Here is a 17,135-nt window from a genome sequence, read left to right on the forward strand (position 1 = left end):
CATGAACTGCTGAGTGTTCAGCTGTACCCTTCCTCCGTTCCTTCTCTCCCGCGCTTGGCTTCACCGAACTCCGGTCTCGCCTCATGATTCCCTGTGGCTTCGGGGTCTGCCATGTCCCTTCGCTGACTCAGACCCAGCCAGCCAAAAGATCCACATGCCTTTATCTTTTGGGCTGCCCTGGGAAAACTGCGAATGCCTGTGCTAATCGGATTAACACAAGCGGTCCCGCAGGGCGCCGAGCATCACAGCTGCTGCGTGCTGATAATTACGGAGACTCACGCCTTTGTGCTTCTTTATTTATGTGGATGTGGCTCTGATGAATCATGTGACCTGACCTCACCTTCGTGCAGCTGTGCTGTGATCTAAAATACACAAACACACAAATGCACACACGAACACGCGCACATACAAACACACACGTACGCATGCACACACACACACATACACACACACACACACAAACACACACACAGAAATGCATAAATACACCCAAATGTGTGCACACTCACATAGACAAAGTAGTATGGTTAGAAGGAAGGTTAGAAAGGTTACACCTCAGTTATTTCATCTTAATCTGTCTCTTATATTAATTAAAAGGCCAAAAAAGGTCAGTATGAGAGCAAACATCCCTGAAATATTTCTAGTCCAGTAGTTTAGAAGCAGTTTAGCACATATTAGTGTGTTTTTCTTCACTGTATGTGAAGCACACATACAATAACCTTGCTACTAATAGCTGGAGCTGACCTGGAAGCAGCTCGTCTCATGTGAACATCATGACAACTTTATTTATTTATTAACTTTAATTTATTCCTGGTTTCTTTCACTGATGCATAGCTTAGGTTTTTGTTGTTGTTGTTCTTGGATTACCAGACGAGTCAAAAACAGTCGATGTTCTTCATCAAGCAATTGATCGTCCCACTGTTTATGTGCATGGGTCTCAGTTTGTGCCTCAGGAGGTTCTGCTATTTCCACAAATGCAAGTCCATGCATTGTCAAATCCATATTTAATTACATTTCCTAGTGCTGAATAAACTCAACAGTGTTCATTACAAGTAAATGTAGCACCAGCTCATGCAATGTTCAGGTACCTTCTGTACCAACTCCTGCAGTGTTCACTGAAATCTAATTGAAGTCTAGCTAGCACAGAGGTCATTAAACAGGTCTACGAAAAAGGTGAAGTGTGTGAGTTGGAGCAGGTCTGGACTGAAAGTGAGGTGTGTGTGTGTGTGTTGGAACAGGTCTGTACTGAAGAAGGTGAGGTGTGTATGTTAGAGCAGGTCTGTGCTGAAGAAGGTGAGGTATGTGTGTGTTAGAGCAGGTCTGTACTGAAGAAGGTGAGGTGTATGTGTGTTAGAGCAGGTCTGTGCTGAAGAAGGTGAGGTATGTGTGTGTTAGAGCAGGTCTGTACTGAAGAAGGTGAGGTGTATGTGTGTTAGAGCAGGTCTGTACTGAAGAAGGTGAGGTGTATGTGTGTTAGAGCAGGTCTGTGCTGAAGAAGGTGAGGTATGTGTGTGTTAGAGCAGGTCTGTACTGAAGAAGGTGAGGTGTATGTGTGTTAGAGCAGGTCTGTACTGAAGAAGGTGAGGTGTGTGTGTGTTAGAGCAGGTCTGTGCTGATGAAGGTGAGGTGTGTGTGTGTGTGTGTTAGAGCAGGTCTGTACTGAAGAAGGTGAGGTGTATGTGTTGTGTGTTGATCTTATGCAGGTTTACAACAAAGAGCACTCAACTAGATTAAAACAAACTCTTATAGCAGTTAAAAATAAATTCATTTAACTTTTTTTTTAAATCTTAAATTTGCCTGAAACCCCACCTAGGTGTGCACATTCAAATGTGTGATCTCAACACAAACTGTCATAGTTCAGTATTTGATGCTGGTCTTCCTGTCTAACACAACACTAAAATGGCAGGGGGTTTTAGGTTTTAGATGCTCTGTACATGAACTTGGGTAACTAGTTTTCTTGGATTTGTTGTAGCATTTACACAGCTGAGCCTGATGTGTGTCAGTGTGAGGGGCCAGGTCACACACTGGATTTACAACTTCTGTCAACCCTTTCCAACTTGTGAATAAACCTGGCTAAAGAATGACCACAAACACCAGAATTCTCTTGCTCAAATTCTGACTGTAGACAGAATGTTATTTATTATACTGCTAAATAATATCGAGTTCATGTGTACCTTAATACCTTTCGTTTCTTTCTGCATTTTAGTTGGGCCCAAGCAGTGTTGCTGGTCCACTGGACCACCACATCACAGACATATAATGAATGGATAATAATAATGAATGCTAATATTAGCCAGGAGATGGATTGTCTCATATCAGCCACATTATATGGCCGATTTTATTACAACGGATGCATAGATAGAGTCATTAATAAAATGTTTTTTAAAAATGTCAACAAAAATAAAAAACATATCTAACAATTACATTTACAGCAGCTGCATGGACCTGTGGGAGTCCTTCCTGTTTTGAAACCACATAAGCACATATCATTTGAATGCAATGTAATATATCGTAAACAATTTTTATGATTCACTGTAACCTCCTCACAACCCCTTTAACGTTAACACAACACCACAGCAGGGCTCTCCTCCCCAGCTCACCACACCCATTGAGTTGGAAATATAACTTCATGTGTTTTGGTTTTTAATACCGACTGCAGCCAAGGACATAGCAGCAGGGGTTTTGAGGTGAAAGCCCCGGTCCTGTGTGTCCTGTGTGTCCAGCGTGAACACGCCGTTGTGCTCTTTGCAGGGAGTGATCCTATATTTCCAGCCCAGCGTGTTCCGCTGTGCTCTGCTCCGATGGGTGAGGATGTTCGGCTTCGCTACGCTTTACGGAACCATCACGCTCAAACTGTACAGGTACGTGTGCACGCGCTTTCCTGTTTTGAAGTAAGGATGCAATAACGTTACATTCAGGGGTTTTATATGTAGATGGCGGTTCTTATTGCTTTTAAATGTTGTTTTACTATGATGTCCATCAGTGCCTTTCTCTCACTCTCTGTCGTACACATCAGACTCAGTCACTGCAGTCTGTTGTAATGTGAGATTTCCACACTGGGAGTGTTTAAGGTCACATAGTCTATAAGGCAAGCAGCAAGAGTACAAGATGTTAATCAATCATCTTGATTAAATCTTTGTCTTGACTGTCTTGACGCATGCTTTCCTCCTTTTCTCTCAGCACTGAGCGATGTGAGAATGTGGTGTGAAGAGAACAAAACTGTAAACAGACTTTGTCTCTGAGATAACATGAAGCCAAGGAGCCTGGAATTTTTTGGTCAATGCATGTAGGAGACAAAGAAGTATATACACTCCTACACACACACACACACACACTCACACACACATATGTACACAAACACACGCCTACACACACATGCGCACATGCACACAAACACATACATAAACACACACACACACATGTACACACACACACACACACACACACACACATATGCACACACACACACACACACACACACATATGTACACAAACACACGCCTACACACACATGCGCACATGCACACAAACACATACATAAACACACACACACACATGTACACACACACATATGCACACAAACACACACCTACACACACGCACGCACATGTGCACAAACACACACACACACATATGCACACAAACACACACCTACACACACATATGCACACAAACACACACCTACACACATACACACACACAAACAAACACAAGGATGCATGCACAGACACACATACACACCCCTGCATGCACTCACAGGCTTTTCACGGCTGGCCGTGTTATTAAATGTCAGAACATGCACTTTCCTAATATGGTCGGCGCTGTGGCAGCGTGTGCAGTGGGTTCTGTCACTCCAGGGTGTTCTGTCAGGATGGAGAGGAGTAAAGAAATGTCAGCTGACCGATTGGTCAGGGCAGGACACGGCTGTCAAGAGGCATCAGGGAGAGGACGACATTACAACCTCAGCGCATTCACGTTGGTCTTGTGAGAATGTTCATACGAAAAAGCTCATTTTCATAGACCAGTTATGGATTTACTGGCTGGGTTAAATGCTTCTAACATACTGGAAGCAGGTTCTGTATTGTTTCAAATGGCCGTTTAATCAACGTTTGATAACTGTGGTAACATTTTCAACCTCTGCATAAGTGTTGGAGTGCTTTACAGAGTAAGACATCATTGATGTGGAGCTGTGGTCTCCGTATATTAGCCCAAACATATATTAGCCCTCATTTCCTTTTAATACCAGAGGCCTATTAGAAGAGTTTGTGCTGTGTTCAGTGGCTTGTTTGTCAGGGACAAAGTATACTTTAACAAAGATGCACTGCCTTGTTAAACCACGCGAGGAACAGCCCTACTGAAACTGCAGGGGTGGAAAACAAGTAACAGAAGGCACTTAGGCCAAAATGGCCACAATTTATTAGGTTTAATTGAATGGTTGAGACAGCAGTGGCAGAAGACAAATGGAGAAGGACATGCCCACTGGGACCTGCAGCCTTGACGCCCAGAGTCAGGTCTCGAGGCTGCAGAGAGACGGAAGAGTGGAGAGTCACGAGAGATGAAAGAGAGACAGACCGGCTAGACAAAGGTAGACAAAGGGGATGGAGATAGATCGAGAAACTGGCAAAGGAAGGCAAAAAATGATGAGGCAAGACCACCACCCTTGAGATACCACCAGAGAGAGAGAGAGAGAAAGATGGAAAAAGAGAGAGGGAGAGGGAGGAAGAGAGCGTGGAGAGAGAGAGAGGGAGAGGGAGGAAGAGAGTGTGTGGGGAGAGAGAGAGAGAGAGAGAGAGAAAGAGGGGAGAGGGAGAGACGGAGAAAGAGAGGGAGAGAGGGGGAGAGAGAATGTGGGGAGAGAAAGAGAGTGGGGAGAGGGAGAGACGGAGAAAGAGAGGGAGAGGTAGAAAGAAAGTGTAGGGAGAGAGAGAAAGAGAGTGTGGGGAGAGAGAGAGGGAGAGAGAGAAAGTGAGAGGGAGAGAGAGAGAGAGAGAGTGTGGGGAGAGGGAGAGAGAGAGAGTGTGGGGAGAGGGAGAGAGAGAGAGTGGGGAGAGGGAGAGAGAGAGAGTGTGGGGAGAGGGAGAGATGGAGAAAGAGAGAGGGAGAGAGGAAGAGAGCGTGGAGAGAGAGAGAGTGTGGGGAGAGAGAGAGAGAAAGAGGGGAGAGGGAGAGACGGAGAAAGAGAGAGAGAGGGAGAGAGAGAGTGTGGGGAGAGAGAGAGAGAATGTGGGGAGAGAAAGAGAGTGGGGAGAGGGAGAGACGGAGAAAGAGAGAGGGAGAGGTAGAAAGAGAAAGTGTAGGGAGAGAGAGAAAGAGAGTGTGGGGAGAGAGAGAGAGAGAGAGAGAGAGAGAGAGAGAAAGTGTGAGAGAGAGAGAGAGAGAGAGAGAGAGGGAGAGAGAGAAAGAGGGAGAGAGAGAGAGTGTGGGGAGAGAGAGAGGGAGAGAGAAAGTGAGAGGGAGAGAGAGAGAGAGAGAGAGAGAGAGGGAAAGAGCGATGGAAAGGCCCAGAATGATGAATAAGAGCTGATGAGGTCTCGGCCCTCTGTATGTTCAGAGGCTCTACGCGTATTTGCAGGGCTCTGTCTGGTGGAGAAGGCGTCAGGATGAAATGTCAAAGGGGGCTAATGACATTCGTAATTAAGCCGCCCAAGACGAACGGCTCTGCCCGCCTCATTTTGACAGGAGTGCGGCAGTCCCGCCGAGGTGAAAGTTAACACATTGGCCAGATCAATTTTTGCTAGAGGCTCATTAAAGCCAGCGCCTAGGACACTTCATCAGTGTGAGTGGAAGAGTGAGGGCGCTAATGAGGAAGGCCCTCGTGCACGCCAGCCAGCTCCCACACCGTCCGGCTCGGGTGAAGAGACGCGGGCTTTTTCGTCAGGAATTAGAGAGTGCAGAGTGAGGCGTTTGTTATAGCTAATGAATTAAACTATGAATGGTGAAAAGACTGAACATTACCATATTCACTACAGGAGTCAGGCCAAGATGAACACATAGATAGGCTTTATAACACCAGTACATATCACTACTGTCTCTGCTGTAGTCTCTCTCTCTCTCAACACACACATTCTTTTCAAATCCCAAAAAATCCCAAACTCTTATACTAACAGGGACAAAGTGTGAGATACTTCTACACACACACACACACACACACACACACACACACACAACCTCGTGCTCTCTCACGTATCCATCTTCACACTCCTGCAGGGTACTGAAGGTGTTCCTGTCCCGTACGGCTCAGCGGGTCCCATATATGACCAGCTGGAAGGTCCTGCGTCTGCTTGGCATCATCCTGCTCGTCGTTCTCTGGTTCCTTGTGGCTTGGACCTCAGCGGTGTGCCAGAACCCAGACCGGCACCTGGCGCTCATCTCTGTGGGCTTCACCCCTGAGGGCCTGCAGTTCAGCATGTGTCTGATGGACCCGTGGGACTACATGCTAGCTGTGGGTAGGTCGCTGTATCTCTGCTAAGCAGGACCAGGTCTCTGTGCAAACAGCTGCACTCAAACATGCGCAGAAACACAAATGTTTTGGACAACTGTTTCTACAGGCGTCTTTCTCTCCTTTTGACTATGCTTCTTTGCGCTGCTCCAGATGGCCAGATAAAGTGTACCCTTTGTTTTTCTAGTGTTTTAATTACCTAATATAAAGCCAGCAGTATCTAGTACTGTGAACCACTTGGCATTGAGTATCCATCACACATTACGTTCTAGTATCCAGTATTTTCAATTAGAATTTATTTCATGCGTGATACGGCAAGCCAGAGGGGACAATAGTGAGTAGAAATTTCCTTCGATGGCAAGTGGAAGATTCATTAAGGGAAGCCATCAACCTCATGAGCTCAAAGTAACGCAGCAGACGCATGACGTGTACTGACCGTTGACGTGAGGTAAAGAACAGGCTAAGCATCTCAATATGAGCATGAGCCAAAGTTGTTGGCAATGCATCAGGTTGTGAGAAAGATGTAAGAAAACATCTCCGGAGAGATGTTACATCAGATGTAAGAAAACATCTCCGGAGCGTCCATGGTATCGCAGCAGTTGAGTAAACCAGCATGCTCAACAGACACACAAAAGTAGCAGCCCAGTATACTGCACTGATTACCCAGTACCTAGTGTCCAGCAGCCAGTGCTTAGTTCTGAATTCCCAGTACCTGATACCCAGTTCGGTACTTCTACTCAGAGTGCAGTAGCTGACATGTTGTACTGGTGACCCCAGCTTGCCTTTCTCATTCTCTCTCTCTCTCGCTCTCTCTCTCTCTCTCACACACACACACACACACACACAGCTGAATTCCTGTTCCTGCTGTGGAGTGTGTACCTGTGTTACGCTGTGAGAACGGTTCCCTCGGCCTTCCACGAGCCTCGCTACATGGCCATTGCTGTGCACAACGAGCTCATCAGCTCCGGTGTATTCCACGTGGTCAGGTAAGATGGCTGAGAAAAACCTGACTCTGTTTGCCTTCGAGGCGCTAAACCTGGGTTTCTTCGAGTATTACAAAATCTACAGGCACCAAGTTCATCCAATACATGTATCAATACTCTATATTCCTCAACAATTGCAGTTCAGAGTATCTTTTCATTGCTACATACTGATATGCACAATTTTATACTGCAACTAACGTTACAGTTACCCTGTAGCTTTAAAAGGTTCATTTACTTTGATGATGTGGCTTTGTACAAGAACAGCCTACATATGTGTATATGATGCTCTGAAGAAGCATTACAGAAATGTTATGTTAATATATTGCCAAAACGATTCACATTTTGCATTATATGTATTTCATAAACACATTCCATACAGAATGTGTTCTAAATATGCCCACAGTGTGGAGGTTACTTAGCATGTGTTCATGTGTCAGACGCACACAGATGAAGCAGGTTGCAACTCACACTCCCTGTCAGTGTTATGATAATTGGAAATCTCTCTCTGTCAGATTGCTCTGTAATTAGGCATTTCAAGATGATTCATGCTTTCATACTACATACATATCTTGATACACAGGCAGTGCCTCCATTTGTGTTTGAAAAGAACTGTCATTATAAACTTAAGTGTCTCTTTGAGGTTCCAGTCAGCTGGGTTGTGTATGCCTGCATGCAGGAGTGACTAATCTATTCACGTGTTTTGTTTTTAAAAAGAGGCATCAGAATTACACCCTCTTCGTAAGATTACGCGTCAGTGATGTTAACAGAATGGTTTCACTTAATTCGCAATGTCAGGTCCAACCCTAGAAGACCTCCCTGACCCATGGTATTATTGTGTGGCCTTCCCCCCAACACACCTGCTTCAACTTGCTCAGAATGTAATCAAGCATTAAAAGCTAAAGAGATGCAAGCAGGCAAGGTTGCATGGTTCTGCCATCCTCCTGGACTGGTTCTGGATTCCAGTGGTGGCCCACACAGTAAAAGGCACTTGTGTCTGAGAAGCAGAGGAGTTGTTGCTAGGGGACTTCCTCATGTTCCTCACGCACCATCAGTCATGTCGTCATCTCGCCATCCTTTCCTGTTTTATTCTGTATATCTCCATCCCGCTATTTCTCAATCCCTAGATTAATTTATTAGATTAATTCAATAGATTAATTTAATCAATAAAGTATTTAATCCTTTGTGTAACCTGCTGAACTTACTATGCAAGTTTATTCTGGTGCATCGTTCTAGAATTTTATGTATCTTTCTAATCTGAACGGTATTCTTACTAAGTAAACCTTTCAGATACATGAAATTTGGATTACGGGGATGTTACCATACCGATTAAATACAATGCCTTTCTGCATCAGAAAAAATAAATTGCTATAATCACATAGTTTCAAAGCTTGGTCATGTGACCCTCGATACCACTGGCCTGGTCATGTGACCCTCTAAACCGCTGGCCTGGTCATGTGACCCTCTAACACTCTGGTTTGGTCATGTGACCCCTCTAAACTTTGGCTCCTTTTGGACTTTCTATTACCCATCCAGAAATTCTAACCTGTAATGAAACTGTGGAATAGAATTATTTGGAAACAAACATGACGCTTGATCATTAAGTGGAATTAAAACAATACCTTGGCCTGGTTTTTCTGGATATTATAAAGGTATTCCAGTCCTGGACTCGTAGACAGAAATAGCAAGTTAGCAGACTTGTATGTAACTAGTCTAGTTTTACTCATGTCTTGTTCATTTTGTAATATGTAATTTATATGGTAAATTTCTACACTATTCATAATAAAAGTGCACGTCGGAAAGAGCTCCAAGGTCACCCATAATCATTATCCTGAAAAGGATCAGTAGGCCCGGAGAGAGAAGAGAACAGCCCCGGCTCCTGTCTTCTCAATCCCAGGTGTTCTCCCAGCAAATGGGACAGCATGTTGGCACAGAGAAAGTAAATGTTGGCAAGTATGGGAGGAATAAAATATGCTCTCGCCTGGAGCAGACAGCACATAAATTCACCAGCGCTTAATATAAACACACTTTGTCCTGTTTCTGTCTTTCTGACTGGCTGCATTCCATGAGAGGTTTGCTGTCTTTATTGTGCTGTTTCTCATCTGTGAAGGACGGCACCGGTGTCATTCATTTGGACTCTGCCCAGAACTCGGCCCTGGCACATGTGCTGGTTGTCAGTGGTTCTCCATCAAATGGAAAGCTTTTGTGTGGGTTTTACAGTAGTGGGTGGGTGGTGGGGGGGAGGCCTGTAAGCCTGGTCCTGGTCTTGGTCTTGGTCCTGGTCCTGGTCCTGGTCTTGGTCCTGGTCCTGGTCCTGGTCCTGGTCCTGGTCCTGGTCCTGGTCCTGATCCCGGTTTTGGTCCTGCTAAAGGAATTCTCAAGTGTGGTTGTTTTGCTCTTGCACTAAGCCTAGTCTTCTATTAAATTACACTGTGGGGATCCTACACAGAACAAATCGTTTTTATTACAGCGATACGCTGAGTCTGTGCATGAAAAGTGGTCATTAGTGAGGAATTCTCATTGATATCGTGACATAGGCTCAGTGTGTGTGAGGAAAATCATCCTGGTAGAGAAATAGCGCCTGAATTTGTATGGACTATACAAAAAACAACCGAAAGACCTCAGTGACGAGCCTGAGTGAGGAATTTGATCAGTAAAGTTAAAAAAGGAAATTGACCAAATAAGAAAGTCTTAATTTACACAGAGCAAATACAGTACTGAAGGAGTGTAGTGTGGTGTGTTACTTACAAAACCTTCTGGCTCTTTAGCCTCCCTGAATGAATGCAATACTTAATGACCTTGTGTAATGTAATTCAGATCTGAGTGCATATACTGAATGTGGGTACTCAAACCTACGGAGAATACTTCCCATGTCCACATGAGGATGGCATGCTGATCTTGCTTGGCCAGAACTTTCCAGAGTGAGACCCCCTTATTTCCTTTGCCAGACCACAAATGCCTAAAATATTAGGTATTTCCTCGGCCGAGGCCCGCGTGCTTGCATCACGTCCTTGTACGAGGACTCTGGCATAGCAAAATGTAGTGTGAAAATATGAGGACCTCTCTTATTATTTGTTATAAAGATGCTAAACGTGATAAACAATCACAGGGGAAATTAAAAACGTGCACACTAACGTAGTGAGAGCCTTTGCAGGAAGTAGGATGTGTTAGTGACAACCTCTCAGGTGTATGCATACATGCTTGGCATAAGATTTGAAAGTATGTTTTTGTTTTTATTATTATTCTGTCCGTCCGTTTGCAGGTTCACCGTCGCCCCAGAGCTGCACCCTGACTGGATGCTCTTGCTTTTCTTCGTACATGCACATTTGACAGTGACAGTGACACTTGGGCTCCTACTCGTCCCAAAGGTAAGTTTCACGGCATCTTTATGTAGTCAGCATTCTTGGCTGCTGGTGTCCCAGCGGCCTGTAGCTCCAGTGGTCATGAGGTCAGGGACAGCTCAAGAACCTCACCATTGCACCCTTGAGATACGCAAGTCATTCGGTTAGAAGTGTTTACGGATTTCCGTATGTGTTCCACAGTTCCTGTTTGCAGGGACACACCTGAGGGACGACATCGCGACGGAGGCCTACGAAGACGAGTTGGACATGGGACGTTCGGGGTCTTACCTGAACAGCAGCATCACATCTGCATGGAGCGAGCACAGCCTGGACCCAGAGGACATCCGGGTCAGTATGCCCCTCCCCCTTTCCCAAGCTCCTCCTCTCTGTTTTTTTCCTCCGTCTTTCCCTGTTCTTGCTAATACGTATTTTCAAACATTTTCATGAGCTGTGGCAGTTTTTCATTGCAGACGCCAGACGAAACGGGCCAGCTCAGTTCTAGTAATGGCTGTGGCATAAGGTCTTGCGACAGTCTTTGGGAAAAACGTACCAACGTGAGCAGAGGTTCTCGATGTTTCGTTAGAGCTGAAGAAGTCTCTCATTAAAGACTTGAAACATTTTCAATGGCAAAGAAAATTTGTTAAGGGGATAACTCAGGTTCTCTGCTTTGGACTATATTTGATGAAGGGCTTACATAAAGTTAATTCAGATTTTTCAGAGGCTGTTTCAGACCTAACAATCGAACACTCAAACTGTCTGTATTCGATACTGTCCCAGACTGTCCTGTTTTTAGTCACTGTAAAAAAGCATGTTATATTGTTCAGATGTCGTCTTTGCAGTATTGTCTGTAGCTGTGTGCAATAGCTTGTCCTGCATGTTTGCTGTGCAATAGGACGTCTGCTTTTCTGTAACTCCATTCTCGATCTTTCAACAATGTTACATATTAGACTTCTGTGGTTGTGCATGTTTTTTTCTCTTCTTAGTTTATTATTGTTGTTGTTGCCATTTATTGACAGGAGGAGCTAAAGAAGCTTTATTCCCAGTTGGAGATCTACAAGAGGAAAAAAATGTTGGCCAACAATCCTCACTTACAGAAGAAACGCAGTTCCAAAAAAGGCTTGGGACGGTCGCTGATGAGACGCATCACTGAGATCCCGGAGACCATGGCTCGGCAGCACAGCCGTGAAGACAAGGACCTGAGTGAGCACAGAGGCAACCGCAACAGCATCTGTGCCCTGAAGAAGAACCCCTTTGACCCATCGCATTCGCTGAAGCCTGCCAAGGAGGAGTCCCTGAAGAACCAAGTCTTCTCCCTAAAGAAGTCGCACAGCAGTTACGACCATGTGCGAGACCAGGATGAGGACTCCAGCACCTCGGCAGCCGCCAAGACAGAAGCGTCCACAGCGGACGGATCTCTTCTTGAAGCGCTGATGGGAAAAAAGCTGGTGAAGAAGAAGTCGTCTGACAAGATCGATGTCACCAGCGAGTCGACCGAGTCGGTTCCTTTGGTGTGCAAGTCAGCCAGTGCTCATAATCTGACGGCTGATAAAAAGCCAATCCACCCCAGGACATCCATGCTGCAGAAGTCGCTCAGTGTCATTGCCAGTGCTAAGGAGAAAACTCTAGGCCTAACAGGAAAGACCCAGAGTATGGATGATCCCACCAAGAAATCCCAGCAGAAGAATACAGAGGACAAGACCCCTGTTGGGAATGAGGAAAGAGAAGGCTATGTGAAGATGATCGTTAGCCAGTCAGTAGAGTATAAGCAGACTGGTGCCAAAGCTGGCATAATGAAACACCAGGTTAGCGGAAGCCAGCCTTCCATTTGCTCTGAGCCAGCGAAAGGCAAGGACGTGTACGATATTTCTGAGGTGTGCCCCTGGGAAGTGGAGGATTTGCCCACTCCCTCAGAGAACAAGGTCCAAAAGCATGTTTCCATTGCTCCAGAGGAGACCACCACAGTCCACGGAGGCAGCAGCAAGGCATCCAGACAGCAACAGCCAAAGCTGAAAGGCACGGAGCAGTCACCCTTGCTGTCGCGCCGACCCAACCAGAAGCCCGCAGACAGAGCAGACATCTGTCCTTGGGAGGACGGCAATAGTGAAAGCCAGGGACAGATGGAAGTCTCAAAACCGACTTCCCACAGACAACCTGACCAGCCCCAAACACAGGCCTCTGGAGACAACACTAGCACTCTAAGATCAGAGGTGTGTCCCTGGGACTTTGAGGAGGTGCCAACAAAATCAAGAGACTCTGCTTGCTCCTCTGAGCAGGGCAGAGCCAAAACCCAAGCTGTGGAGGTCAAAGGCAAAACAGGCACTACTCTTACGGAAATGAAAGGTAAGGTCAACATCCCTATGAAGGCTCTCCCAGAGCCTTCCAAACCTTCAGGCAGTTCTCCGCAGCCGCTTTCTAAGGTGGAAGACTGTCCCTGGGAATATGAATCAGCAAGCCCCACCTCTGAAAAGATGCCCAGGCTCTCTCAGGTTTTTAAAACGAAGGACACCCTTGCTGCACAGAAGGGTAGTACCCCTGTGAGGACATTGCAGAGGGAGAAAGAGAAGGATGAGAAGGCCAAAGCAAAATCGAAGGAAAAGCCCGGTACAGGTAAACCAAAAGAACGGCCTCTCAGCCAAGCTAAGATGGCTGAAGTTTGTCCTTGGGACGTGGACAGTAGTCAAGAGCTGGGAGCAGTGGAAAAACAAAAAAGTCCAAATGCTGCAGTAGCAAAAATCGAGCAAGCTGATGTATGTCCGTGGGATTTTGAGGATTCAGCAACAACTGAAGAAGTGAACAGAAGTCCTAGTTCCTCCACGGTGGAACAGAAAAGTCCAAATTCCAAGCAGGGAATTCCTGGAGGTGCCAAAATGACAGATGTCTGCCCATGGGACTTCGATGACCAAACATTGACAAAAAAGGCATCACACTTGACCTACTCGGACCACTAAGAATTGTAGTTCTCATTATATGTGCATTGTGTCATCTTCTAAAGCCCTGGAATAAAAAAACAAAACAAAAAACTCTAGTATAATTTATGGTGACTTGACAGAATAAAATCAAGTTGCACAAGCTGCCTTTCTTTCAAAAACCTTTTTTCCTTTGTGCTTTTTGAGAAAAAAGAGAAGAAAAGACAAAAAAATGAACAAAAAATGCAACAAATCATCAAGCATTCCAGATTCTTACAGAGTAAAATAAAACTTGTTAAAACTTTCAATACAAACAGTAGTCTGAAGATTATGCAACTCTTTATGTGCAATGTAGAAAAGCATCAAAACATACCAATATATTCATAACATGTATGCCCATGATTTAGCCATTTGAAGTTTCTTGATTCCACAATAGCTGTGTCTGTAGCAGGGTCTTAAATATGTCATCTGACTAGACAGTTACAAGTTCCTGCGGAAACAGGACGGGCTTGAAATCATCTGTGTATTTTACCAGTACTCCGATGGAGCATGCTTGGATTGTCTTAGGATAAGCATGATCTGTGTGATGTGGTATATCATACTTGGGTTGAAACTGACATCATGAAATTGCCAAAGATGGAGGTAACATATGAAAGCATCATCAGTAATATAAAAGGGAACTGAAACAGAATATCCCTACATTTCTGTTATAAGTCCATTTTCATGTGATTGCTTGCGAGGAAATTAGCCTGTAGCACTTTAGTAATTAGCATAATCTATGACAAAAAGATGAAAACATGCTGTGATTGCTTTCATGTTATTCTAATTATCTCTATTTATTTATCTGGTCACCCTCACACTGAACATACGTGTGAATGTTTGACACACGGTGTAGAATAAGGTTTTAGTGTCCTTTTATGTCTAAAAACCCTTTCAATGCTTCTGAATGTGCTGGTATGTATTACTGAATGTGCCTATCTAAAGAATCTTAAATCAGTCCTAAGGTGTACTAGGAAGCGTAGGGCATTTTCCTGACCCATGCTTACTCACATGTAATGAATGTCAGCGCGTATGTTTTTTCAGAATGCAGAATGACAGAAATACGATTCAAAGCAACATATTTGCAAACAACAATTAGTGATTTTTTTTCAAAGTCAGTGACTGAGTCTTATCAGTAGGAGGAATAGTCTTTAAGCTTGTTTTACTTGTTTATTTCTTTATTTTATTGTTTTAGATGAGCAATTATTCAGTTATTTCAGTTATATCAGTTATTTTGATGTTTTTAACATGTTTTGTGTTACCCCAGCAGATGCTGTATTAGTAGCGATGTCTTTAGAAATATAACAATATTTCAACCAGAACTTTATATGCCTGATGTCTCTGTGTGACATAAAATTGTGTGTTACAAATACTGTTGGAATGTTTAGCTACATGGTATAGTTTTTCCCGCACAAGGGTCAATGTTACTGAATAAACTAACTTGATTTTTTTCCTTATATATTTGGCATGGTTCATTCTACATTAGACTGCTGTTATTGTCACTGGAAGTGCTGATTATAAATGTTGGAGTCATGTTCCAAATGAAATGACACAGTCCTCAGATTAAAGTTAGTGGTATCGGAGTCATAATTAAATGTACTCTGTAAAAGTCCCGTTGCAGGTCATTTTTGCTGTGGTGGTTACTAAAAGCTCCACTATATATCGTATGTACCAAAGAGGTAAAAAACAAACAAACAAACACACAAACAACAAAACAAAAAACCTAGTCACTGTATTTCTCAACACTCCATAAAAAAAGATAATCTGTATCTTATAGCCATCTCTCCACCAGATGAGCCATACTACATCTCCCAGTAACCCCTGGGGGGCACATTTAAACCATGCCAGAGGTGGTCTTGGCCTGTGGATGTGCAGGAACTAGTGCTTCATTGGCTGGATAGGCTGGAGAACAAAAAAACCCAAACAAACCCCAAAACGATATCTCCTTCCCCAGATTATTGTGATGGCTCCTATATCCCTCCCGTTTGTGGACCTCAAATGTGATCTGTTATCCATATTGGTTGTATGTGTTCCTGGAGAACATTCAGCCTGCCCCATTCTCTTGTTCCAAACACGAGTAAAGAAAGGAGCTGAAATAGTGTGGCATACCTGTTCTACGTGTAACTCCTAGGTAGTGTGTGAACTACTGCCGTCTTCCTCAATTAGAGAATGTCTCTGGGAATGGTCATTATGTCCTTAGTGCACCTCTCCAGGGTACCCAAGTCGATCACTCTTCACCTGTCTGCAGGTCTTTGCTTTGAACTCTGTAGTACGACATGAACACCCTGATCGTGTTGACCTGCTGTTGCTACTAACTCTGCCTACTGATGTGTCTTAGTGCAAAGTTTAGTTTCCTGTTGCTCTTTATTTATTTATTTATTTATTTATTTATTTATTTCCTTATTTACTTTTTTCTCATGGAGGTTCAATCTGTTATTTTAACTTGGCCTCTATGTGTGTGACTCAGTCTGGTCACCTGTTGGGGAAACACTACTAATACTACCATATAATGCTGTAATGTCTTAACTAGCGCTCTTGTGGCTTCTGCATGATAAGATGAAATTAGTAGGACTGATGTTACACTGCCCTAGATAAAACTAAAAATAACCTTTGGTTTTTTATGGACTGTTACAAGTTGTATAGTGAGTAACGCTGTACCTGACCCACTGTAATCTGTGGTTGTTATCATAAATTCTCTATGAAAAGCTAATAGCATATACTTAATGGAGATTTGGTAGATTTATATGGTGTTATATTGTGATAGCATGTACATAAAATACCTCCTCTGCAATAAATATTTATATACAAATGATTTTGTGGGGTTTTTATTTTTTGGCATGATGCGCATGCTCAGTTATATTCCTCATTGATTTTGGACAAAAAGACAATAATTAACTTTTTACATGTTTAGTGATTAACTTAAATTGTCATTGCATTTGTCTCCTAATGTTTATTTAAATTGGGGGTCAATAATAATAATACAAATAATAAATCAGATTTCAGGACATAAAAACAAAAGGAAAGAGATCAGAAGGTTTTCTAATTTCTCCTTCTGTCCCTTTTATTAATTTACACATTATACATGTGATGGCTTCTTTTGAAGGCATCTGCTCATCATTATTCATGCTGCCTCCAAGTGCTGGATTTGCTGCTCATCAGGGCAGTGCTAGCTGCTGTCAATGACAGTCCCCACTGAGTCTTAACGAGGTTCTTTATGTCTGTTCCTAATTTAAAAAACAAGTGGCTAATAATTTTTACTGGCACCAATAATAGCACTAGTCTTTGGCATCAATTCTTAATACTGTCTCTATAATCACGTTAAACATCTAGACATTGGGGTAAGTGGTCAATCTGAATCAAGTGGTTACTCTTGTCAACATATAAAACTTATACAACATACACGTACTTCGTGAAGGGCTTGAGAATTACA

General features: G+C 43.7%; 1 protein-coding gene across 2 annotated transcripts in view; it reads left to right on the plus strand.

Moving 5' to 3' along the window:
* Positions 1-16,517, plus strand: part of gpr158a (G protein-coupled receptor 158a) — a 60,483-nt gene extending 43,966 nt beyond the window's left edge. The window contains exons 6-12 of one of the 2 annotated variants that reach the window (XM_027029634.3): positions 2,752-2,861; positions 6,208-6,446; positions 7,287-7,425; positions 10,682-10,787; positions 10,962-11,108; positions 11,231-11,314; positions 11,777-16,517. In XM_027029634.3, the coding sequence (XP_026885435.2) occupies positions 2,752-2,861; positions 6,208-6,446; positions 7,287-7,425; positions 10,682-10,787; positions 10,962-11,108; positions 11,231-11,314; positions 11,777-13,708 (2,757 nt within the window). In that variant the 3' untranslated portion in view covers positions 13,709-16,517. The remainder of the gene's footprint in view (positions 1-2,751; positions 2,862-6,207; positions 6,447-7,286; positions 7,426-10,681; positions 10,788-10,961; positions 11,109-11,230; positions 11,315-11,776) is intronic. The other variant, XM_027029636.3, reaches the window with a different exon arrangement.
* The last annotated feature ends 618 nt before the right edge of the window (positions 16,518-17,135 follow it).

This window comes from Electrophorus electricus, chromosome 14, assembly GCF_041902795.1.
Source record: "Electrophorus electricus isolate QZ-2024a chromosome 14, ASM4190279v1, whole genome shotgun sequence".
In the NCBI taxonomy this organism is placed as follows: Eukaryota; Metazoa; Chordata; class Actinopteri; order Gymnotiformes; family Gymnotidae; genus Electrophorus; species Electrophorus electricus.